Raw genomic sequence first — 27,371 nt, forward strand, 5'->3', positions numbered from 1 at the left:
TGGTGTTTTGCGGGTACTATTTAATGAAGCTTTTAATGAAGCTGCCAGTTGAGGACTTGTGAGGTGTCTGTTTCTCAAACAAGACACTCTAATGTATGACGAATTGTGCACCGGGGCCTCCCACTCCTCTTTGTATTCTGGTTAGAGCTAGTCTGCGCTGTTCTGTGAAGGGAGTAGTACACAGCGTTGTATGAGATCTTCAGTTTCTCGCATGGAATAGCCTTCATTTCTCAGAGCAAGAATAGACTGACGAGTTTCAGAAGAAAGTTCTTTGTTTCTGGCCATTTTGAGCCTGTAATCGAACCCACAAATGCTGATGCTCCAGATATTCAACTCGTCCAAAGAAGGCCAGCTTTATTGCTTTTTTAATCAGAACAACCATTTTCAGCTGTGCTAACATGATTGCAAAGGGGTTTTCTAATGATCAATTAGCCTTTTAAAATTATAAACTTGGATTAGCTAACACAACGTGCCATTGGAACATGGAGTGATGGTTGCTGATAATAGGCGTCTGTACACCTATGTAGATATATCTATTAAAAATCAACTGTTTCTAGCTACAATTGTCATTTACAACATTAACAATGTCTACACTGTATTTCTAATCAATTGTATGTTATTTTAATGGACAAAAACAAGTACTTTTCTAAGTGACCCCAAACTTTTAAACGGTGTATACAGGTTATTTGAGCTTATCAGGGATCAGAGTACATCTTCAGCAGAATGAAGGGGTCAGTGCTCAAGACTGCACTGTTACTATGGCAGCACATGGCTTATATCACCTGCATAGCATTAGACCGTGACACTCTACCTGCCAGCGTTCGCTTTATGAGTTGCTAACAAAGCCAAGAACTCTACTACATTGAAATATCAGATCAGTCCTCAACTGATGAGAACAGAGAGAGAGAGAGAAAGAAAGAGAAAGATCTTTCTTTGGCTCAGATTTTCTCTGTCTTAATTACATAAACAAATGCGTGATTGGGGCTTGCTTGCCGTTGTATTTCAGACTCGGCACCAGCTGTTTTAAACAGGCAGACACAGCTGTATACATGTGTCTTTGCACACTAAATCAAATGTCCCATTGTGCTCATCTGGAGTGAATTAGGGTGGAGGAGGGAGGGAGGAGAGGATGGGGGATGCAGGCTTTGATATACAGGGGAGGAAATGGGTAATGTCCTGGAACCACATGCAACATCCTAATAGGAATTGGTGATTGATAATAAAGAGATTGCCAGATCAACTCTCCCTCTCTCTCTCTCCTCTGTCCTCCGCCCTATCCCTTCTCTCATCTCCTATACCTAACTGTCTCATAACCTTGGATTAGTGCAGGTATTTGCTAAGACTTGTCTCTTTGTGTTTTTCTTTTATGAAGTCCCACATTCTTTTTTTAGCAACCGTCTCCCAACATGGTTTCTCTTTGCAGGCTGTTGCCATTGCTCCAGCTGTTTCAGCCTCTGATGAGACTCTTTTAGGGCCTGAAAGAAAAGCAGGAGGGGGGACTGGGAGTGATAACAGACTGTGAGATGGTGACATCAGTCCCCACATGGCAAATTGTTGCCTCAGTCTCACTCTGTCTCATTATTTATTTCATAGTGTTAGTTTTTGTACCCTGCACCAGAAAGTTAGGCGTATTAACTCACAGAACAGTGTTAACTTTCCCATGATAAAAAAATACAAGAGGATGTTTTTTTCCAACATGAGTTGAGCACAGTCACTACACATTGATGAAGCACAAACATACTGTAGGTGTTTGGCCATAGCCTATAGTACATGAGCTGCCTGCGTACAACCACGACAATGAAACGATAGGCAGGCAGGGAATTGATATCCCATGGAAGGGAAATCTCTCCAACTCAATTATTTTTGGAGGTCAGTGAACATGTACAAGATAAATAATGCAAAAGTATGCGACAGGGTTGCTGCACATTTGTCATAACAGCGACCGGGGAAATATGTGGCCTTTCATTCAATCATTTGAGAACATCAATCATCATTCCCTTTGAAGCAAGGGCTGATCCTGCTTTGCAAGGAACATACAAAGAAAAGAAAGAAAGAAAGAAAGAAAGAAAGAAAGAAAGAAAGAAAGAAAGAAAGAAAGAAAGAAAGAAAGGCAATATGGAGAGCAGCTGGTTATTTGGGATGAACATGACATGCTGTTTGTTTATGAGAGGAATGGGGAAAGAAAGGAGGCTCTCATTTAATATCCATTTCTCTTCACAGTCTTTGCACACATTTTCATGAGTTTAAGACTGAGTCAGCCTGACCTTTAAATTCATTCTCTTGTTATCAGAATGATCTCGCTGTACACGCATCTGGTGCTACAATGACCATCTACTTCTCACTAGAACAAGCTGGATTCTCTCCCTTAAATCTTTTCCTGCATATTTGAGGCTGGTAAAAGGGGTCCTTAATAAGCGCAGGCTCACAAGTTAGTATACAAAAAGGCTTCATCTTCTAAAGTTGAATCAACAAATTCCTTCACAGAGTAATGCTTCCCCCTGCTGCATATTGTATGTACTGTCATGTCAATTTGAAACCATTATGTGCTTGAAACAATCTGGGAGAAAGACCCTTTTACCAGCCTCAAATACTTTGTGCTTTTAAAAAGTGAGATTATAGCCAATGTTTACATGATCACAGAATTGGAAATAAATGTTTTATTCGGCCAAGTATACATAATTTCATAACATAATTTCATTACATGAACATTGACTGTTAGAATGCGTCAAAACTGGTGCAAGGAATTGAGTAAGAACATTACACACACTAAATATCAATGCAATTTTTGAAAGACATTGTATTCGAAACTATGGCGGTGAAATAAATATACAGTATACCACACATTTCCACTAGATAGTGTCCTAGTCTTACAGTTATCACAAAACATGACTGTCAGAGATGGGCTGATGAACGGCATCAATGTTTATGTTGAAATCAAGTTGTCAAGGGTCACAAGGACAGGAACTCGGAATATTGAAATATGAGAAGGTGATAGTTGATCACAAAAAGTGATATATGAGTGAGAAATATCAACTTCAATTCAGGGATTTCATTGTTGAAAAACATATTCCATCACACATTGTACCATGTTGCCTGCTCTAGAATTTACAAATGTAATACTTCATCCAATGTGTTCTGTCACTTTGTCATCAGATATGGATTTACAGTGGGATCCATAATTATTGGTACCCTTGATAAAGATGACCAAAAAATATTGAAAAAATACTGAACTATATTATATGCTCCAAAAAAATAATACAATTGCTCAGAACAAGAAATTTTGTTTAACAAGCAGTTAAAAAAACATCTTTAAAAATAGTGTTCAAAATGAATGACAACCCTGTTTTCAATACTCTATAGCGCCCTCCCCTTGCGAGGATACTGACACTGAGCCTTTTTCTAAAATGTTTTAATGAGATTGGAGAACATGTTGGGAGGGATCTTAGATCATTCCTGCATACAGAATCTTTCCAGATCCTTAATATCCTTCGTCTGGACTGCCCTCTTCAATTCAAACCACAGATTTTCAATGGGGTTCAAATCAAGTGAAAGAGATGGCTATTTCAAAATGTTGATTTTGTGGTCAATTGACAAGTGCTTGGGATTATTGTCTTGCAGGAAGATCCACTTGCAACCAAGTGTCCTGGCAGGTGTCTTGGTACGTGGTAAAGTTCATGTTGCCATTGACTTTAACAAAGGGCACAGGACCAGTGGAAGCAAAATAGCCCCATGACATTAAAGATCTACCACCATATTTTATCATAGGTATGAGGTACTTTTTCTTGATGAACGGCATTGGCACTTAGATTGGAACCGATGCTATGGTTAATGGAAAATGAAAATAAAGCTCTTTGGCTGCACGCACCAGTGGTGAGTTTGGCATTGAAAAATGGAAGCATATGCAGAAAGTACCTCATACCTACGGTAAAACATGGTGGAGCATAGGAGATGATCTGGAGACCTGCAACAAATGTAGCTACAGGATGGTAAGCCTTTGTGTAAAAGCATGGATTCACACTATTCACTCATTGATTCACACAATCAGCTATGCCACTCAATAGCGTGAATTAGTTAACATGGTGATATGGAACATAACCCTTACAGAAAAAAAACATGATTTCTCATGTGGAATATCACATGATTTCACATTTGGAATATCACATGATTGGATCACATGATTGGAACATTTAAAATATGATCACTTTTTTACATGTAATTTCATGTTATCACATGATCTTCACATAAGATCATGTGTTTACATGTGAAATTGATGTGGTTTTTCGGCAAGGCTAGGGAATGGAAGTCCTGACCCCGAACATATGATTTTTTACAAGATTATTGTAATCTAAGTGGTATTGCTCATTGTTTGTGTGTTTTTTTTCCCCAGAGCGCTAAGAACCTTGGCGTGATCCTGGACAACACCCTGTCGTTCTCAACTAACATCAAGGCGGTGGCCCGTTCCTGTAGGTTCATGCTCTACAACATCCGCAGAGTACGACCCTGCCTCACACAGGAAGCGGCGCAGGTCCTAATCCAGGCACTTGTCATCTCCCGTCTGGATTACTGCAACTCGCTGTTGGCTGGGCTCCCTGCCTGTGCCATTAAACCCCTACAACTCATCCAGAACGCCGCAGCCCGTCTGGTGTTCAACCTTCCCAAGTTCTCTCACGTCACCCCGCTCCTCCGCTCTCTCCACTGGCTTCCAGTTGAAGCTCGCATCCGCTACAAGACCATGGTGCTTGCCTACGGAGCTGTGAGGGGAACGGCACCTCAGTACCTCCAGGCTCTGATCAGGCCCTACACCCAAACAATGGCACTGCGTTCATCCACCTCTGGCCTGCTCGCCTCCCTACCACTGAGGAAGTACAGTTCCCGCTCAGCCCAGTCAAAACTGTTCGCTGCTCTGGCTCCCCAATGGTGGAACACACTCCCTCACGACGCCAGGACAGCGGAGTCAATCACCACCTTCCGGAGACACCTGAAACCCCACCTCTTTAAGGAATACCTAGGATAGGATAAAGTAATCCTTCTCACCCCCCTTAAAAGATTTAGATGCACTATTGTAAAGTGGCTGTTCCACTGGATGTCATAAGGTGAATGCACCAATTTGTAAGTCGCTCTGGATAAGAGCGTCTGCTAAATGACTTAAATGTAAATGTAAATGTTTTGAGTGACCTTCCTATGTCTCTAATTATCCTAAAGGCTGTTTTTGACCTCAGCTGGGAGATCCTAAATAACATATTCCCAGAAGGAGAAGTTAAAAGGCTGCCATGGGAGAAGCCAGAGGTCAGACATCACACCTACAAGTGCAAACTCAGCCTTGAAGTTTGGCCAGATCTTCACAATCAGCCTCAAGCGGATAAAGATGGAGCGCATTCTGGTAAGCTTTTTACAAGTGTGTAGTCATTGTCCATAATTGCCACACATACGCACACACACATGCAGGTACGCACACGTGTAAGCATGCACGGAAGCACGCACCAATGCACGCACACACAGCTGGACCTAATGTATCCTGTTGGTCTCATTCAGCATCAAGAGCTGCATGGTGAACAACTCCAAAAGCAGAATTGGCAGCAGGGGGAGTTGGCCATCAAGATGAGGATGGCAGACAGCCTCTTTGATTATTTGTTAGAGGACACTGTCCTGAACCAAATTGAGAAGAAAGCCAACCCAACAACCACTTAATAGTACCTAATGAAAGTCTTCATGTTGATCATGTTTTATGGTCATTGAAATACATTGGAAATGCCAATGTCTTTCAGAGTAATGTTATTTATTTTATTTATTTAAACTGGCAAGTCAGTTAATAACACATTCTTATTTACAATGACAGCCTTCCAGGAAACAGTGGGTTAATTGCCTTGTTCAGGGGCAGAACAACAGGTGTACCTTGTCACCACCGGGATTCTTTACTGGCTCAACGGTTTTACCACTAGGCTACCCGCTGCCCCTAAAGACAGTACAGTATGGTTTAGAAGATCTGTGATAATACAGTCCTCAAATCCCACAAGGTATTGATGAACCCCATTGCTTGAGTGCATACGTTTTCATACCCCTTGCTGTTGCACGTTTAGACAAGTTCAGGAGAAAATACCCGTATTTTCATTTTTAAAAATCACAGAATTCATTGAATGGGGTCCACCTGTTTGCAAAACTATAACTTCCCCGGTCTCTGTAAGGCTCCTAAATTGGATACATTTTAGACAGGCACAGATCACGGTAGGTTAGAACAGATTTCCAAAACACTTAACACCCCTTTGAGTATGGTCATCTGTGGAATGTGTCACCCTGACGCTGTGGAGAGCTGGCTGTCGTTCCTAACTGAGCCGCATGGATGTGTTCTACTACTAGCCAAAAGACACGCGCCATTCGGCGCCAAACAGCAGACCAATGACTGTTTATGCAGTAGACGAACGATCCGAACAACAACACACAACTTTCTTCTGGCGGCTAGCTAGCTAGTTGCAAAAGCAGGAGGCAAGCATCTCTCATTATGGACGGTAGGGGTGTGTTTATTGATTAACTAGCGAACTTTTAGCACCTTGACTGAGAAATGTCAAGTAGCAAGGAAACAGATATGTAACGTTAGCTATTTCATTCTAAATGTTGCTAGGGCTAACGTTAGCTTGCTAGGTTTTGTTAGGTAGCTACATGTAGCTAACGGTCATTATAGCTAAGAGCCATCTGTGGCTATCCAACCATACTTAAGCTACTGTAACATGGGATGGGGAGTGAAATTCAAATGTTTATACATGGGATGTAGATAGCCAACTAGCTTCATTGTTTTATACAGGGGAACTTTACCTAGATATGTTGTCCCGGCATAGACCTTGAATCCTAGCTAACGTTAGCTGATGTCCCAGGAGCATCATACCGATGATAAATAACGTTAGCTAGCTATTTTGACAATACTCATGTTACAATTACCATTGAGTTGGTTAGCCCTCTTGGCAGGATGCAAGAGGGTTTGCCAGCAACCCAGGTTTGCTTCCCTGCCTTGCCATTCGCTACACTGGTATCAGAGGTGGGATGGCGACTGAAGCCACTGGAATGCAGTCCTGTAGTAACATAGGTACTGCCTTGAAGATGTTTGCTGGTACTGTCTTGACTTCTGCGCAGAAAAAATAAATTAAACACAGAAGAAATATCTTGCTGCATTTTGTAAACGCAGATCTAAAATGATTCTTATTGTACTTTCTGCTCTGCTTTAAGGCAAATTGTGTAATTCAGTTGCACTTCTCCACTCAGATGAGAATTTAGGAATGGACATTCTATCAGCAGACAGCGCTCGGACTGATGTGTAGCTGCGTATCTCTGGTACCTTTCTCTGTACTTTTTTTCTGTAAAATGCAAGAAAGATGAACTTCAAACAAAACAGTAGGACATGTAGCTGGCTACATTCTTTTTATGATAAACAATAGAAATATGGCCATGCATCATTGTTTCAAGAAAGATCTTGCTTTTTCATTGTAAGCTCATTTACTTGTGTGGCTACTAGCCAAATAGCGTTGCACTTCTGTTGTCATCGGATGAAAATGAAGCTAATTTCTGCCTAATGTGTTACACTAATGTATTTTCTGTGTAGCAAAACTATAGTTGCACGCCCCTGATCACTCTATTGAAGCAAAAAAACACTTTGACTTTTAATATAAAACACAGGTGAAATGTTTTAAAATGCAGATTTGTATATGGTGTGCGATTTGAAAATGCAGATATCTGAATTTTAAAACAACCTCTGAGGTTAAGCATGAGGTAACAATTTTAGTACAACACATAGCTAGCTACCAACATTGTCAAAATGTTTGAGACTCTTGGTGTAATAACATGTTGGATTGACAGTTGGCAGGGACCCAGGTTTGAGGTTTGATAGGCCTACACTCCTGAATGGGTGCGTTCAGTTTGATTCAACGTTTGTTATGTTGCGTGACGAGTTGTAATGAACAACGTTTCCCTACTTCTACAACTACTACTACTACTACTTCTACTATAGTCTAATTTGGGTTGCCGCCAACTTAAGTAAATCTTGTTCGACCAAGAGTTGTCTGTTCTTTCGGCCAATCAATTGGTCTACTGTCACGCCCTGACCGTAGAGATCTTTTTATTCTCTATGTTTGGTTGGTCAGGGTGTGACTCGGGTGGGAAACTCTATGTTCTTTATTTCTATGTTTTGGCCAGGTATGGTTCTCAATCAGGGACAGCTGTCTATCGTTGTCTCTGATTGGGAATCATACTTGGGCAGCCTGTTGTGCCACCTTAGTTTTGTGGGATGTTGTTTTTGTACAGCTCTGTTTAGCCTACTGAACGTTATGTTCATTTTCCTTTTGTTGTTTTTAGGTGTTCATTTTAAATAAAGACCAAATGTAGGCCTACCACGCTGCACCTTGGTCCTATCGTTTCGACGAGCGTAACACCTACATTTTAAAACGCCCATTTTTCCATACACCCTATGTGTATAAAATAAAATCAACTGTATGCACTGAGCTTGTCTGATGCTTTAAGCGCTGAAATAATTACGACACACATGACTCAAGAGGGGGGGGGTATGGGTGTCCATGGTGCTGGGGCTCAGAAGTGTCTGGTGCGAGAGAGGCAGGTTGAAGTTGCCAGGGTCAGAGTTGTGCAGAAGGTGTCGTGTGCAGAGACAATGAATAAAGTAGAGGAAGATGGATCAAGTGCATTGGAAATGGATGATCTATGATTAAGACTATTCTAACAACGGGACTTTAAAAACTGTAATATATTATGTTTCACCGAGTCGTGGCTGAACGACTACACAGATAATATAGAGCTGACTGGGTTTACTGTGCATCGGCAGGACAGAGAAGCTACGTCTGGTAAGACAAGGGGCGGGGGTGTGTGTCTATTCGTCAATAACAGCTGATGCGCAATGTCTAATATTAAGTCTCGAGGTATTGCTCGCCTGAGGTAGAGTACTTCATGATAAGCTGTAGACCACACTATCTACCAAGAGAGTTCTCATCTATATTATTCGTAGCCGTCTATTTACCCCCAAAAACCAATGCTGGCACTAAGACCGCACTCAATGAGGTGTATAAGTCCATAAGCAAACAAGAAAATGCTGATCCAGAAGCGGCGCTCCTAGTGTCCGGGGAATTTAATGCAGGCAAACCTACATCCGTTTTACCTCATTTCTACAGGCATGTCACATGTGCAACCAGAAAAAAAAAACTGTAGACTACCTTTACTCCACACACAGAGATTCATACAAAGCTCTCCCTCACCCTCCATTTGGCAAATCTGACCATAATTATATCCTCCAGATACATGCTTATAAGCAAAAACTAAAGCAGGAAGTACCAGTGACTCGCTCAATACAGAAGTGGTCAGATGACGCGGATGCTATGCTACAGAACTGTTTTGCTAGCACAGATTGGAATATGTTCCGGGATTCATCCAATGGCATTGAGTAGGATACCACCTCAGTCACCGGCTTCATCAATAAGGGCGTCAACGATGTCGTGCCCACAGTGACCGTACATAAATATTCCAACCAGAAACTATGGATTACAGGCAACATCCGCATCCACAACACATCTGCCACGCTGATCCTCAACACAGGGGCTGCTCAGGGGTGCATACTTAGTCCTCTCCTGTACTCCCTATTCACCCACGACTGCATAGCCAAACACGACTCCAACATCATCATTAAGTCTGCTGATGACACACCAGTGGTAGGCCTGATCACTGACAACGATGAGACAGCCTATATGGAGGAGGTCAGAGACCTGGCAATGTGGTGCCAGGACAACAACCTCTTCCTCAATGTGAACAAGACAAAGAAGCTGATCGTGAACTACTGTAAAGGCGGGACCAACAGGCCCCCATTAACATCGACGGGGCTGTAGTAGAGCGGGTCTATAGTTTCAAGTTCCTTGGTGTCCACATCACCAACGAACACACCAAGACAGTTGTGAAGAGGGCACAACAACGCCTTTTTCTGGCTCAGGAGAAAATATTTGGCATGGGTCCCCAGATCCTCAAAAAGTTCTATAGCTGCTCGAACGAGGGCATCCTGACCGGTTGTATCACCGCCTGGTATGGCAACTAGGGTTGCAAAGGGTCAGAGAAATTCAGGTAAATTTCCATGGGAAGTTAAGCCCTGGAATTTGGGGAATTTTGCTTAAATTCATCCAAAAAGTTAGCTTATAACAGTGAACCTTTTTTGTGGGATACACATAAGGCAATTCTAGGTCTTGTGGCATATTTTGGTTAAACTATCGCCATTTAATGGAATTGTAACCCTCTGCATGCATAGTGCATTCTTCCATCACATGTGCAGTGCACTCTTCCATCACATGTACAACTGATTCTCAAGATCTTGCACACTAATGAGATGCTATTGAGCCCACACTACTACACTGTCTGAGCCAAGGACCACATGCTTTCTGGTAAGTTTTTATTACAATACTGAATATATTGTATATTACATACATTATTTTTTGTTAACTAGTAAATAGCAGCCTACAACAAAGTGTGTTTAAATCATTTCTAACTTGCTAACAATTTCTGCTAGTTAGTTTTTTCTACCGTGCTTGAGCCTGCAAACTGAGGAGTGTTTCCATACATGTTTCATTTTAAAACATTTATCTTACAAAGGAGTTGTTTAATCTAACTGCTTAACTATTTAACTCTATATGGATTTTTTTGTTGATTATTTTTATTATTTTCTTTACTCATTTAAAAAAATCTTTACAGGAAAATACCACTGGCACTATCTGATGTTTGGAAACATTTCACTGCAGCTAATGTAGAATGAAAAGCTGTGTACATTTACAAATACTGTGCCAAATATGTGAAGAATGCAACAAAGATTCAGCATCATCTGGCCAAGTGCATAAAGTTGCCTCAGCGCTCACAACATGCAACCTCTGACAAAAGTCACTCTACTTCTATTAGTGGTGAAAATTATGAATTAGAAACCTTATCGATAGCAACAGCTCATGGTCCTCCTGGAATCAGAAGTTTTTACTCAATGGAGGAACGTAGTCAGAAATGTGGATGAATGTCTTGCTTGAGCTGTGTGTGCAACTGGTTCACCTCTGATGCTCACAGGCAATGTGTATTGGAAGAGATTTCTGAATGTTCTTCGCCCAGCATACACCCCTCCAGCCAGACATGCTTTATCTACTAATTTGCTGGATGCAGAGTTCAACAGAGTTCAAGTGAAGGTCAAGCAAATCATAGAGAAAGCAGACTGTATTGCAATCATCTCTGATGAGTGGTCGAAAGTTTGTGGGTAAGGAATAATTAACTACATCATATCCACCCCTCAACCAGTATTCTACAAGAGCACAGACCCAAGGGACAACATACACACCGGTCTCTACATTGCAGATGAGCTGAAGGCAGTCATCAATGACCTTGGACCACAGAAGGTATTTGCACTGGTGACAGACAATGCTGCGAACATGATGGCTGCTTGGTCTAAAGTGGAGGAGTCCTACCCTCACATCACACCCATTGGCTATGTTGCTCATACATTGAATCTGCTCCTCAAAGACATCATGGCACTGAAAACAATGGATACACACTGCAAGAGAGCCAAGGAAATTGTTAGGTATGTAAAGGGTCATCAAGTTATAGCAGCAATCTACCTCACCAAGCAAAGTGAAAAGAATAAGAGCACCACATTGAAGCAACACCCGTTGGGGTGGTGTTGCCATCATGTATGACAGTCTCTTAGAGGGGAAGGGATTCTCTCCAAGAAATGTCCATATCACAGTCTGCCGATATGGACAGCTCCATCAAGAGGATCCTCCTGGATCATGGATGTTGGAAGAGAGTGGTAAGCAGCCTGAAACTCCTGAAACCTACAGTATAGCAGCAGCCATTCTACGGATTGAGGGAGACAATGCCATCCTGTCTGATGTTCAGACTCTGCTTGTAGATAGATATAAGAGCAGAAATCTGTATAGCCCTGTCCACTTCACTGTTGCTCCAAGCAGAGGAAACTGCAGTTCTGAAGTACATCAAAAAGTGTGAAGACTTCTGCCTCAAGTCCATACATGCCGCAGCGTACATGTTGGACATGTTGGACCCGAGTATGCTGGCAAGAGCATCCTGTCTGGTGCAGAGATCAACAAGGCCTATGGTGTCATCACTACCATGTCTTGCCACCTTGGCCTGGATAAGGGCAAGGTTCTTGGCAGTCTGGCGAAGTACACTTCCAAGCAAGGGCTTTGGGGATGCAATATGTCAGTCGTGCCAACATACAGTGCCTTGAAAAAGTATTCATCCCCCTTGGCGTTTTTCCTATTTTGTTGCATTACAACCTTAATTGAAAAAGATTTTTATTTGGATTTCATGTAATGGACATACACAAAATAGTCCAAATTGGTGTAGTGAAATGGGAAAAAAGTACTTATTTAAAAATATTCAGGGGGGGGGAAAAAAGAAAAACTGGTGTGTGCATATATATTCACCCCCTTTGCTATGAAGCCCCTAAATAAGATCTGGTGCAACAAATTACCTTCAGAAGTCACATAATTAGATAAATAAAGTCTACCTATATGCAATCTAATTATCATATGATCTGTCACATGATCTCAGTATATATACACCTGTTCTGAAAGACCCAGAGTCTGCAACGCCACTAAGCAAGGGGCACCACCAAGCAATCGGCACCATGAAGACCAAGGAGCTCTCCAAACAGGTCAGGGACAAAGTTGGGAGAAGTACAGATCAGGGTTGGGTTATAAAAAAATATCTGAAACTTTGAACATCCCACGGAGCACAATTAAATCCATTATTAAAAAATGGAAAGAATATGGCACCACAACAAGCCTGCCAAGAGAAGGCCGCCCACCAAAACTCACGGACCAGGCAAGGAGGGCATTAATCAGAGAGGCAACAAAGAGACCAAAGATAACCCTGAAGGAGCTGCAAAGCTCCACAGCGGAGATTGGAGTATCTGTCTATTGGACCACTTTAAGCCGTATACTCCACAGAGCTGGGCTTTATGGAAGAGTGGCCAGAAAAAAGCCATTGCTTGAAGAAAGAAAGAAAAAAGGCACGTGGGAGACTTCCCAAACATATGGAAGAAGGTATTCTGGTCAGATGATACTAAAATGTTGCTTTTGGGCAATCAAGGAAACCTCTATGTCTGGCGCAAACCCAACACCTCTCATCACCCCGAGAACATCATCCCCACAGTGAAGCATGGTGGTGGCAGAATCATGCTGTTGGGATGTTTTTCCATCAGCAGGGACTGGGAAACTGTTCAGAATTGAAGAAATGATGGATGTTGCTAAATACAGGGAAATTCTTGAGGGAAACCTGTTTCAGTCTTCCAGAGATTTGAGACTGGGACAGAGGTTCACCTTCCAGCAGGACAATGACCCTAAGCATACTGCTAAAGCAACACTCGGGTGGTTTAAGGGGAAACATTTAAATGTCTTGGAATGGCTTAGTCAAAGCCCAGACCTCAATCCAATTGAGAATCTGTGGTATGACTTAAAGATTACTGTACATCAGCGGAATCCATCCATTGACTTTGGGAGGGTGAATAGTTATGCACGCTCAAGTTCTGTTTTTTTTGTCTTATTTCTTATTTGTTTCACAATAAAACATATTTTATATCTTCAAAGTGGTAGGCATGTTGTGTAAATCAAATGATACATACAAACCCCCCAAAACTCTATTTTAATCCAGGTTGTAAGGCAACAAAATAGGAAAAATGCCATGGGGTGGTGGATACTTTCGCAAGCCACTGTATCTCATCAGCCACCCAGTGGAAGGGACTTTGTGGATCTGAGGCTTTTTCTCCTGTTGCCCCTGTCATCCTCCAAATCCCACCAATATCAGCTGCCTCAGAGCGCAACTTGTTCTTGTTTGGGAACACACACACATCAAAGCATGCAACAGGCTGACCAATACAAGGGTTGAAAAATTGGTGGCCATCAGGGCAAATTTTAGGCTTTTTGAGCCTGACAACAAACCATCCTCAACAAGGTCGGAAAGTGACAGTGAAGATGAGGCCTCAGAGTCGGATGTTCAAGAGGTGGATATTGAGGAGGTCCAGGGAGAAGACATGGAAGCCTGTGAGAAAGACAACCAAAGCTTTAGTTCCTAGACTATCATTTTACAAATGTATGCCGATAACGTTTTTGGGAGATGCGATGCATCATTGGGGATCATTAAATATTCCCTTTCTTTTGTTGTTCAGTGAAATCATCCCATGTAAAGTCAACTCATTTAATTCGTAACTAAATAGCTTTTTACATTTATATTGGAAGGTTTGAATAATTTGCAATATATCTACTTATGATAAGGTAAAAGGTTTATGCTTCTGTCTCCATATGATATGGTAAATATATCCAATGCAAAAAAACATTTACATTTAAATTATATTAATATACAGTGCCTTGCGAAAGTATTCGGCCCCCTTGAACTTTGCGACCTTTTGCCACATTTCAGGCTTCAAACATAAATATATAAAACTGTATTTTTTTGTGAAGAATCAACAACAAGTGGGACACAATCATGAAGTGGAACGACATTTATTGGATATTTCAAACTTTTTTAACAAATCAAAAACTGAAAAAGTGGGCGTGCAAAATTATTCAGCCCCTTTACTTTCAGTGCAGCAAACTCTCTCCAGAAGTTCAGTGAGGATCTCTGAATGATCCAATGTTGACCTAAATGACTAATGATGATAAATACAATCCACCTGTGTGTAATCAAGTCTCCGTATAAATGCACCTGCACTGTGATAGTCTCAGAGGTCTGTTAAAAGCGCAGAGAGCATGATGAAGAACAAGGCACACACCAGGCAGGTCCGAGATACTGTTGTGAAGAAGTTTAAAGCCGGATTTGGATACAAAAAGATTTCCCAAGCTTTAAACATCCCAAGGAGCACTGTGCAAGCGATAATATTGAAATGGAAGGAGTATCAGACCACTGCAAATCTACCAAGACCTGGCCGTCCCTCTAAACTTTCAGCTCATACAAGGAGAAGACTGATCAGAGATGCAGCCAAGAGGCCCATGATCACTCTGGATGAACTGCAGAGATCTACAGCTGAGGTGGGAGACTCTGTCCATAGGACAACAATCAGTCGTATATTGCACAAATCTGGCCTTTATGGAAGAGTGGCAAGAAGAAAGCCATTTCTTAAAGATATCCATAAAAAGTGTTGTTTAAAATTTGCCACAAGCCACCTGGGAGACACACCAAACATGTGGAAGAAGGTGCTCTGGTCAGATGAAACCAAAATTGAACTTTTTGGCAACAATGCAAAATGTTATGTTTGGCGTAAAAGCAACACAGCTCATCACCCTGAACACACCATCCCCACTGTCAAACATGGTGGTGGCAGCATCATGGTTTGGGCCTGCTTTTCTTCAGCAGGGACAGGGAAGATGGTTAAAATTGATGGGAAGATGGATGGAGCCAAATACAGGACCATTCTGGAAGAAAACCTGATGGAGTCTGCAAAAGACTTGAGACTGGGATGGAGATTTGTCTTCCAACAAGACAATGATCCAAAACATAAAGCAAATTCTACAATGGAATGGTTCAAAAATAAACATATCCAGGTGTTAGAATGGCCAAGTCGAAGTCCAGACCTGAATCCAATCGAAAATCTGTGGAAAGAACTGAAAACTGCTGTTCACAAATGCTCTCCATCCAACCTCACTGAGCTCGAGCTGTTTTGCAAGGAGGAATGGGAAAAAATGTCAGTCTCTCGATGTGCAAAACTGATAGAGACATACCCCAAGCGACTTACAGCTGTAATCGCAGCAAAAGGTGGCGCTACAAAGTATTAACTTAAGGGGGCTGAATAATTTTGCACGCCCAATTTTTCAGTTTTTGATTTGTTAAAAAAGTTTGAAATATCCAATAAATGTCGTTCCACTTCATGATTGTGTCCCACTTGTTATTGATTCTTCACAAAAAAATACAGTTTTATGTCTTTATGTTTGAAGCCTGAAATGTGGCAAAAGGTCGCAAAGTTCAAGGGGGCCGAATACTTTCGCAAGGCACTGTAATTTGCAAATATTCGCGTTAATTCCCACGGAAAGTTTCCACCTCTGAATTTTCACCAAAATGTGCAACCCTAATGGCTCGGCATCTGACCGTAAGACGCCACAGAGGGTAGTGCGTACGGCCCCTCTGTCACTAGGGGCAAGCTTCCTGCCAATCCAGGACCTTTTAACTAGTCAGTGTCAGAGGAAGACACAAAAAATTGTCACCCAAGTCATAGACTGTTCTCTCTGCTTCCACACGGCAAGAGGTACCGGAGTGCCAAGTCTAGGACTAAAAGGCTCCTTAAGAGCTTCTAACCCCAAGCCATAAGACTGCTGAACAATTAATCAAATGGCCACCCCGACTATTTACATTGACCCCCCCCGCCATTCGTTTTTACACTGCTGCTATGCAATGTCTATTATCTATGCATAGTCACTTTACCCATACCTCGACTAACCTGTACCCCTGCACATTGACTCGTTATCGGTACCCCCTGTATATTGCTTCATTATTGTTATTTTATTGTTACTTTTTAATTATTTTTTACTTTAGTTTATCTAGTAAATATTTTCTTAACTTTCTTGAACAGCATTTTTGGTTAAGAGCTTGTAAGTAAGCATTTCACGGTAAGGTGTACACCTGTTGTATTCGACGCATGTGACTAATAACATTGGATTTGATTTGATCCTATGAGGTAACGAATGAGTAGTAGAATTTTGCAAGTACATAGTAATAGGCCTACGAATTAAATGTGCTTCGGTAAGGTTGGCTTTTTAGCATTCATTTTCATGATTATCAACTGTATCACAGGACTGGAACGCAAATCACAGAAAATAGGTGTTGTGGTGAGAGCTGCATAGAAGTACTTAGGTTTACGAGATTTTACTTCAGAAAAGTTACAGGGTGTGTTGAATTGTAGTGTCCCGTCCTCCAAGCCCTTTGGCCTGGTGTAGGATCAGATAGGGTCTAAATAGTGGAATGAGGTGGTGGGTTTTTAATGAGTGTAGGGTTAGTTGGCAGAGTCATTTATTTTTTTACATGTCCTTTTTTTTGTATAACAACGTGTAGCGGATTTATAATCCAGTCCAGTTGGTGGCAGTAATGCACCATTAATATTGTATTCCAACCGCCGTTATACTCCACCGAAGAAGATTGGGTGAGATATCTCTTCACACAGAACGTCTTTGACCAAGCCATCAACAACGAATGCTTTGGGGAGAAGTGATATCAGTGACCGCTAGCTGCATGTTAGCGAGATAGAGAAGAGCTAGGAAGGGTAATATCTGAAGGGGGTAGTGAACGGGGATTTGGGCTCTTTTCATATTTGGCTGTAACATATCGATCTATATAGATCCAAAATAACGATTGTAGCTAGCTTCGACGAATACGAGGGGAACACGCAGTGTATCTAGCTAGCGTTACCACCATCTCCCGCAGTTTAAGCGACCACTGTGTCTTCCATACGATGGGAAACACTGCTACCGCCAAGAAAGGCAACGAGCTTGAGAGCGGTGAGTTGGGATGGTCGCTGAGCATTATCTATACTGCAAACGTTAGCTAGCCAGTTAGCATGCTAATGTAATGTTGACATTTGAAGCATTTTATGGACAGGTTTTTTGACAATCAGGAGTGTGCTCTAGCTCACTTATCCCTGATGTTGTGCACATTTACATTAATGACACACTCACCATAAACATGTTGCGAGGCAGGGTATAGTAAATGGTTTGTGAATTAATCCTAGCTAGCTAGCTAGCGACAAATGAATATGTAGCAAAATCAAAGATGGTTTAGTAACTATGTGGCTAAGTTGTTACAATCTGATCCAGATGCCTATCTTGCTGCTAATGTTATAGCTAACGTTAGTAAGTTAGCTAGTGTGGGACGTTTTTAGCCCGTTCTCTGTTGTCATTGGCAACCTTATTCGGGGCTGGGACTCACTTTGATAGCTACTGTTAGTTAGCAACCAACTAGTTCGCTAACGTTAACTAGAGAGTGGTAATGTGTAACAACAATGTTTCTATATAGTTATTATCGGGCAACCAAAACGCAATTCTCAAGCAAGATATTCGTTAACCTAACGGTTTACGTTACTGTGCCTGCCTAACGATACCGGGGGGATTAGCTGGGAAAGGGCCTAGCCTCTAGTTATCGTATCCAGACCGAATAGGATGCTAGCTAGCTAGGTAGATAGCTAGCTATCGAGTTGTATTGAATGCAATTTTGCTGTCAGTAGCTACCTAGGTAACGTCAATGAGAGCTAGTTTTATGTCAGCGTTAGCTAACGTTAGCCATCACCAGGCCCGTGAGACATCACCAAGCCAGAGTAATGTGCAGTGCCAGCTACTAGCAGTAACGTTAGCTTTATAGCCAGTCAGCTAAAGTCTGGACCATCTGACGTGTGGTGGTCTAATTGAGTAGTTATGAAGGCCTGCTTTGATATTGCATTTGTAGGTTCCAGAGAAATGTTTTAGCTAACTTGTAATCTTACTAGTTAAAGAAGATAGATTATTTGTTAGCAACCGGAAGTTCACTCCAATGCTGCAAATATAAACTGTAGATATATATTTTTAAATGACATGTTAGTTTAACCACAATAAGGATAAGTAGTTTGAATAGTTTTCAATTAACAGACTGTGCCTCTACCACCACATCTTGAGATGCTGCATATATACAGCTTTCCCTCTACCCCCTTGCGCACTGCTAAACAGTGACCAAATATGGTGAAGAAATGACAAATGCCCTCTTCTCATTCATAAAACCAGGCCCGTAATACAACCTCCCCAAGTGACTTATCTCACAAGTCTTTTTTGTTTAGAGTCTTTGTTTAATCTTAGTGATGTGAAGCTCCACTCAGACACAGATACACACAGCACAGTTTGTCATTGACTGGAAGGGCTTGTCATCAGACCTTCGTCAGAGGATAAGCGGTATTACAAGCTTTGACGCAACTAGCACTGGGGTTGTATTAATTGGCAATGGTACACTTTGACGTACGTATGCTGATAATCAATGCATAGCATGCTGTGATAAAACTTTAAATGTTTCCCATGAAGGCCTATACAGCCATGGAGACATTGGTTTGTGTCCAGATCTACATTTGTGTGAACTGCATGCAGCAAAGTAATCTCACGCAAGTGAGTCCAGGAAATGCCACTGACTTGTGAGTTTGCATATGCTGTTCCATCCACTTCACTTTTTGTAGACTAAAATGTATGGTCATATTTTAACATATTTATGGTAGGTAGTACTTAAATGCATCTGGGTTGTTTAAAAGCTTTGTTACTTTATGATGCTGCTAATCTGTTCATATGAGATTTATTGAAGTGTTGGAAGAGACCAGGCAGAGGCACAGGAACCTGGCCAGCCTCTGGTATCTTCCTGTGTTTCAGGAAGCAAGCTATGTTCTTTGATCTGATCAGTGCAACCAAAAGCTTGCACTTTGTTTTCTTGCTAGTTCTGACATGAGCCCCAGTCTCCCAAGCTTCTAGTGTTAAACCTGTCTAAGCTGATACAGTTCCCTGAGCTGCTGCTGCTGCTGCTGCTGCTACAGATTTGTGTGGCCTGTTGCTGTTCAGAGCCAGCAACCTGGTTCCTGATAATAGCCCATGTGTGTGTTGCGCTAGCCTGCTAACCTCCTCAGCACCTTTGACTCATTGTCTTGGCTCTTGGGAGATGTCAAAACACTCCCAGTTTGGCAGGGAGGGAGGGAGTGGACACAATAACTAAGTCATGCTGAATAGACTAATTCTGACACTGAATTCTGAGGCAATGTCACAGCCTTCCATGTTTATAAACATGTTAGCCTCACATTTTCAATGGAAAACCATTACATTAGCTAACCATGTTCTAGAAATATAAGCTTATTGCTGCTCATCTCTAACAACTGTTTTGTACTACTGTACTCAGGTGTACATTCTACTATACAATACTGGACACTTGGTGTAACAGATCTGATCGCACTTCCTAATTCTTGCTTTGTATAATAAAGCATTTCTAGACAGATCCCAGTTGATTGTTGTTTATTCCTGTGATGATAGACAAAGATGTGCTTAGCTTTATGTTGATGGCTGCAGATTTTAGCATGAGTGTATTAGCAGGGAGCTAATGCTACCATTACATTTTAGGACATAGCTAAATCACTCGTACAGCAATAACATGCATACAAAAGCACATCACTGGAAGCCCCCAATATATAATGGGTTCTGTACATGTGTGTGTGTGTATAAATACATAAGGAAATGTACATAGTGAACTAACTTATACACATTGTAAATATGTAAATAGAATACATTATTTCACAATGTGACTTACCTCTTGCATGAATTATCAGACTGGGAAGAATTTACGTTCGCAATCTCCTATCTGCAAGCCTAGCCAATGACACTACACCTTATTGACATCTGACTTGAACCAACCAATTATAATACATGAACATTAAATACACATTTCTGCAGTTGTAAGTGTAAACATAACTAACCCTGTTACATTAGCCTAGGTTCGATTCACATTCAGTACAGTAAACCATGACCAGTTCTGGTGCCTTGTCAAAACTGTAAACATTTACATTAGCTATGTGGTCGTATATTGCCTTCTTGAATGTCATACAGTAGAGCAGGGATGATACCAGTATCACGATACTCCTTAGCATCGTGGCAAGGAAACAAAACATGAAGCAGATTTACTTCTTTAGGGAAACAACACTAATGTTGGAAACGTACATCATTGTGTTGTCATCCAGAATCACGTGTATTTATTTTCCAAGCTGTAGCACACAATATTTTACATACAGCAGGTTTTTAAAGTACCAAAGAGTTTGGTCTGCTTTGTTTTTATTTTTGCCATGTAAAAAATTGTGACACTGGTATGGTTCAGGCCCTACAATACAGTAGTCTACTTGTCAGTCCAGGGTAATGTAGGATATTTAGGGGTTCAACATACAGAGTAGCCTATATAAAATTTAAAAAAGAACTGCACATTGATTGAAGCATTCGGTTTACTACAGATCATACGATCCTAGTAATTCTGTCATGCATGTTGTGACTTTTTCATACTCACATGAGTCTGTTTATTACAGTCTTGTTTTTCTGTGTCAAACTAAATCACAGGATTAGAATGACAACTTACTCTCTCTCTCTCTTACTGTTTCTTTCCTTCGCTGTCAACTTCTGTTGTTCTTCACTGCATATGGTCCATGTTTGTTGATCTGATATACTTGTTGTTAGTACATAAATCTATCTCTTTCTGTCTCTTTCTTCCACATCATCCCATCCATGTGGGTGATTGTTCCTGCAAATCCTTGGGTGATCTATAGAGACTTTTGGTATGCCCATTCTTCCACTAGATGCCCAAAATGACAGAAGATTCTATTGTAAATTAACCCAAGCTTGGCTTGTAGTAGAGGTTCACTATATGCTTCAATCTATATTCTGCTAAAACCATTACCAAAACCTCTGTTTTTGTCATCTGCATTCTGTCATTCTGGATATCTGCTGTCTGCTATGTTTTTCCATGTATGTTGGTTTGTCCTTGCTCGTCAAAAACAATGCTGTGAGTGTCAGCCTTTCCCTCAACAGTATTAGGCCCTAATGCACAGTCAGTGCAGAAAGAAAGTGATGCTCAAGAGCTCTTCATGCTTCATGAGGGACCAGTCTCTCCTCCTGTCTAGTGAATTCTTACACCTCCCTCTCCATTTAAAAAAACAGAAACATGACATAGGGCTCTTGGCTTCACTTCTTACTTAGACTGCCTGTCTTGGTTGGTGTGTTTTGTATCATTAGAAACAGAACTGTTTTGTTTGTTTCCCTTTACTCCGTACATGTATTTTGTGGATGTTCAATGCAGATGGGCGTTTGGTTAGTTACACCTTACCTATCTTTGTCTCCAATAAGTTTCACTTCATACTGATTTTGTCACTATTGATCCCCAGCACCTTTCTAGAATTCCCACATAAGGTTCCATTTAAGATTTCCTTTGTACTTTGTTGCCCGCTCCATGCAAGCGAAAGTCATTAATTAGGAATCAATCATTATGCGTTGACCGACAATTCCTTCCTATAGGCTAAATGTGCCTGTGTTTCTACCTTCCATACAGTGAAAGAGTTTCTAGCCAAAGCCAAAGAAGACTTCTTACGGAAATGGGAATGTCCACCACAGGTGAGATGTTTCAATGCTCCGAGGCCTTGCCTGGAGCTACAAATCCAGGGTTTGGGGATTATTTCTCATTTACTTTTTCTGCTATTCCTCACATTCTCTTGGCCTTCTCAACCGTATTGGGGGAGAAGGTCCAAGGTACTTCACCAATGTGTTTTGAAAAGGAGATGAGGAGAAAGGATGTGAATAATATCTAAGTTTAACCGAGTAAAAAACTTGGATTGCTGCTGCGGTCGATCCATTAGGTATGCTTAATCCACTTTGTATGTTTTGTGTTACCCATTCCAGAGCACGACGGGCCTAGATGACTTTGACAGGCTAAAGACCCTGGGTACAGGCTCGTTCGGGAGAGTCATGCTGGTCAAACATAAAGGAACAGAGCAGTTCTTCGCCATGAAAATACTGGACAAGCAAAAGGTGGGTGCCCAGTGGAAAATAGCTGGCCTTTTTTTTTTTTAGAAGAAGAAAAAAAAGGGGAGAGGGCAACAATGATATTAAACACTGTAGTTGTTAGATTGTAGCATAACATAAGTACTTTATCATTGTGTAGTGTCAGGATTGGCGGCAGTAATGTCTGCCTGGCCCTCCAATCACTAGCACAGATATGATCTGACTTGTGAGTGTCTGGATTATTATTATATCATTTTCATTACTGAAATGGAATGCAGTTTAAAAACGGACCCCTTCCCCAACCTCTGTACTGTTTTGTCATGCCATCACTAACAGTAAATAATATATATATATATAATTAATTAATTTGTTGGTCAATACAGTTGTCTGATGATCACTTCCTTGTCTATTAGGTGGTGAAACTCAAGCAAATAGAACACACGCTAAACGAGAAGAGAATATTGCAGGCTGTGTCTTTTCCCTTCCTCGTCAGACTTGACTATGCCTTCAAGGTACAGTTCACAAAACCAAAAAAGTCAGTGTTTTTCAATCTGGCCTATTTATTAGGTTATTCAATTATTATCATCTAAGTATCTGTATGGATTTGTGTCCCTCCACAGGACAACTCCAATTTGTACATGGTGATGGAGTACGTTCCAGGAGGAGAGATGTTCTCACATCTAAGACGAATCGGAAGGTTCAGGTGAGTGTCTGTCTGCTGACATTTCTGCACCTCAACACAAAAGAATGTTGATTACAGATTGTTTATAGATTTTCCATTTGTTGATAGAACATTTGTTTTGGATAATTTTGTAACTTATACTTTGTTTCAGTGCTTATGTAGTTAATTACAACTGTTTAATTTTCTGCCCCTATATCATCAGTTTAACGGATTCTTCTGTCTTTTCTTCCTTCACAGTGAACCGCACGCACGGTTTTACGCAGCCCAGATAGTACTGACGTTTGAGTACCTTCATTCACTTGACCTTATCTACAGAGATCTGAAGCCTGAGAACCTTCTAATCGATCACCACGGCTACATCCAGGTATATTTGAAGTGGATCATTGTAGTTTGAGCCAATATTTCACCAGAGATGCTGGTATTCAGCAGTAGAACATTTGAGGTGCCAGTACTGTGTACTCGTGAGCACAGACCCAACTAGAGCACTGCGGGACACATCACTCCCTGTGGACTGTACTGTAGTGGTGGGTTGTGTTTTCTCTGCTATGTTGCTTTACTGACTGTACGTGTTCTTGGTGGTCAGGTGACCGACTTTGGATTCGCCAAGAGGGTAAAAGGCAGAACCTGGACGTTGTGTGGAACTCCAGAGTACCTGGCGCCCGAGATCATCCTCAGCAAGGTGGGAGTCGTGACAGACACACAGCACATGAAATTACTCCGTTTGAAGAGATGCAACAGTTTGTTTCCCTGGATTAGATATCTGAATGTGAACTACATTGTCATTGTGCTGTGTGTAGGGCTACAACAAAGCAGTGGATTGGTGGGCCCTGGGGGTCCTTATATATGAGATGGCTGCTGGATACCCTCCCTTCTTCGCTGACCAGCCCATTCAGATCTATGAGAAGATTGTGTCTGGAAAGGTAAGGACAAGTCCATTTTACAACCTGGCCAACCTATTTCACCTGACGTTTAACACATTTTGAACACCTGTCTTGTTCTCATTAAGTAAACTAAACTCAGTGGGAGTTAACTGTCAAATGAAGGCTTGTCTGGCTTTTGGCTTATGTTTGTTGTGAAAGCCTCTTCCGTCTTAAATCAGTCACTTGCTTTAGAGGGCTAACGAGGAGCAAATGTACGTTTCTCAATACATTACCATTTAGACAAACCTCAACATGTGTCCCCCTTTAGGTCCGCTTCCCATCCCACTTCAGCTCTGACCTGAAGGACCTGCTGAGGAACCTGCTGCAGGTGGACCTGACCAAACGCTACGGCAACCTGAAGAACGGTGTAAACGACATCAAGGGACACAAGTGGTTCGCCACAACGGACTGGATCGCCATCTACGAGAGGAAGGTACGTTCAAGGCTATGTTGGAAGATGACAAACAATGCAAAGTTGAATTGCTCTTTTTAGCACCTAACTTTTATGAAACACTATTTTATTGATGTCCAGTAGAACTTTCTTGAGCATTGTAGGGTTGGGCGATTTTTATGATTGCACGTTTGTAATCTGTATATCCTTTGCCCTGATAATCTTTTTGCATATTCTGCAAGTGACTTCGGCCTGCTGGTTCACATGTATTATTTGGCTTGAAAACGAACAACTGCCAAACAGGCAAAGATGTTCTTTGTCCCCCCCACCAAATCAGCCATAGTTTTTTTCTGATTTAGCTTAATGCAGGCTTTACTATAGTTACTAAGTGAAATCCTGTCACTTTTTAAACAGACAAACGGTCAGAAGGATCCTTATGGAAGAAAAAATGCTGCAAATGTGCTAATATAACTGATGTGTATTTTTATGTATAAGAGAAACAAGCCCTACAGATTTGAAACTCATTCTGCAGCCTAGACGAGATAAAGTACTAGCCCTAATACTTGTTTTGAACAATGATTTAATGAGATTGTTTGTGGCTTTTGTAATAATTTGAAATAAAAGTAATTATATGGCGTAATAATAATGTTTTATTATTATTATTATTATTCTATTTGACTTACTAGAATAACTTCATGAAGTAGTTTGCTGAAAGGAGGCGTTACCTAGGCATCTCTACAATATCAAGTACTGGCTTTGTTTCCACTAAGGCAAACTCCCTCACTCTTCTCCTGGTTGTGCTGCTCTGTGTTTTTAGGTGGAAGCCCCGTTCATACCAAAGTGTCGAGGCGCTGGAGACACAAGCAACTTCGACGACTATGAGGAGGAAGAGATCCGCGTCTCCGTAACGGAAAAATGCGCAAAGGAGTTTTCCGAGTTTTAGCTCGTGTGAACGTGGATATATCAGGGCTAAAACACACATGAAAAATAAGGGGATCTTTGCACTCTTCTAAAGACTTGGGGTTGGAGCAGAGACCATTGTTCAACTATTACTAAGTAGTTCCTTCATTCCACGAGGCTGAATGAGGTCGCCATGATCCTTGGGTGCCGATGATAACACCTTCACTGTCACACACACTTGCATATTAAAGCAAACACGTCACCTTAAAAAAACAAAAACAAAAAAAAAAACTCTTCCCACTCTGTTTTTGAACTTTGTAGCAGTTGTTGTTGTCATGGATGTTGTGCTCCCCTTTACAGCTGTGATATTTTTCGTTTTAGGAGGAGAACCAGAAACAGAGTTACTATATGAGACAAAGGCCAATTGAATATTATAAGTCCACGCAGTGTAACTTCAAACCGATTTTGCCTGTGGCAGTATCGCACATGATTGTGTGGTTTTGTAGGGCATTGCCTCTAGTTGTCAAAAGTTTATATTCTTGGTCTGTTACAAGTCTGGGATGGTTTTCAAGAAAAACATATTCTCACCTTGGACTAGGACAATGTTTTGGCCATATTTCAGAAATAGTATTTGTCCTCTGTGTATAATGTTTGTCACTCTAAGACTTGAGTGTTAAGAGCATGACCAAAATACAACTAATTGGGTGACCGAGGAAGAGAGGTCCCTTCCTTTCTTTACCTTTTGCCTTAGAGAGCCAATTCCAACACCCCACAAAGTGCCCATTCTCTGGCCCTGTAACAGGGAAGTCATTACAGAGAATGGTGAACCCAATTACAAACAGAAATGAACAAAACAGTGATTTGTTGTTTCTGTTTGTGCCAGAGAAAGTCTAGAATTTGTAATCTCTCCTTTTAATTTACCATATTTTAATCCATGGATTAAAACTGAATGCTTTTTGGTCCCTAAAATGTAAGATCTGCTAATAAAGGACCCTTTTAAAAATTAATTTGTGGAGCTCCAAATGCGTTAAATATACTCTTTAAATTGATCAGTTCAGTGTGTATAGTGTTGTGGCTTTTGCCTCAACATTGTTAGTGGAACCAGTACACACTTAATAACAATATATTGATGCTAAAACATTTTAAAAAGCTTCTCAGAAGGGATCACAAGACAATTTGTTTTCCATGTTTTTCCCCTATTGCTGTTCTTGACCTCTCTCCTTTCCTTGTTTGTTTCATTCTTATGACAGAATGTAGAGTTGCAACTTATAGGTATGCGTATTGTTTAAAATGCTTGATTTCAAGGTACATGTTTTTTTCTCACAGACATACTGGCAAAAAAACTAAAACTAAAAACAAGACTGCTCCTTTGTATCACATAATCCAGTCATTGTTCAGCTCATTACATTATACGTACAGTATATGCATTGTTTCATATGTTTTATTTATACACATTAGAGATGCTAATAAATTTTATTTTTAAAAGTGTCAAAGTTTGGAATGTTTTTTTTTGTTGTAATCTTGTGGTGTACATAACGGCATACTGCTCTAGGAGTGTTCATATGTGGGTCTTATTTCTGGCAAACTTTATAAATCAGGACAACATCCAAGAGGCTACATCATGACTGAAATGTTCATGTATTTTTTTAAATTACTACTACATTTACCAAATATTAACTATTCTAGCTGTATTGGATCATTTACGCATATGCCCACTTAGTTATTCATACTGTAATTTTCCAGCAATATTAGATCTGACATAACAATGGCAATCGTTTCAAAGAGTTTGGCAATAAATTAAAGTAATTCAGAGGATATTCTGTCAATATTTTGTTTTACTGTTTACAATTCACAAATGTCTACCTTTCCGGAATAAAATGTGTGCTGCTTCAGCTGTCGAAGCATTTGTATGGAAGTAGGAGATGTATTACATGTAGAATTCAAGC

At 40.9% G+C, this 27,371-nt stretch overlaps 1 protein-coding gene across 2 annotated transcripts; it reads left to right on the top strand.

Annotated features, from left to right (window-relative positions):
• Positions 1 to 6,342: 6,342 nt before the first annotated feature.
• Positions 6,343 to 26,912, top strand: LOC118401987 (cAMP-dependent protein kinase catalytic subunit beta). Of its 2 annotated transcripts, none has more exons than XM_035799757.2 (10): positions 6,343 to 6,503; positions 22,084 to 22,145; positions 22,431 to 22,559; positions 22,946 to 23,044; positions 23,153 to 23,235; positions 23,452 to 23,578; positions 23,798 to 23,893; positions 24,012 to 24,134; positions 24,403 to 24,567; positions 25,343 to 26,912. In XM_035799757.2, exons 1-10 carry the CDS (start codon positions 6,497 to 6,499, stop codon positions 25,466 to 25,468), a joined length of 1,017 nt encoding a protein of 338 aa, XP_035655650.1. In that variant the 5' UTR covers positions 6,343 to 6,496; the 3' UTR covers positions 25,469 to 26,912. The 2 variants fall into 2 exon arrangements, with proteins under 2 accessions (XP_035655650.1, XP_035655649.1); XM_035799756.2 differs by lacking the exon at positions 6,343 to 6,503 and adding an exon at positions 17,146 to 17,504.
• The last annotated feature ends 459 nt before the right edge of the window (positions 26,913 to 27,371 follow it).

This window comes from Oncorhynchus keta, chromosome 23, assembly GCF_023373465.1.
Source record: "Oncorhynchus keta strain PuntledgeMale-10-30-2019 chromosome 23, Oket_V2, whole genome shotgun sequence".
Lineage (NCBI taxonomy): Eukaryota > Metazoa > Chordata > Actinopteri > Salmoniformes > Salmonidae > Oncorhynchus > Oncorhynchus keta.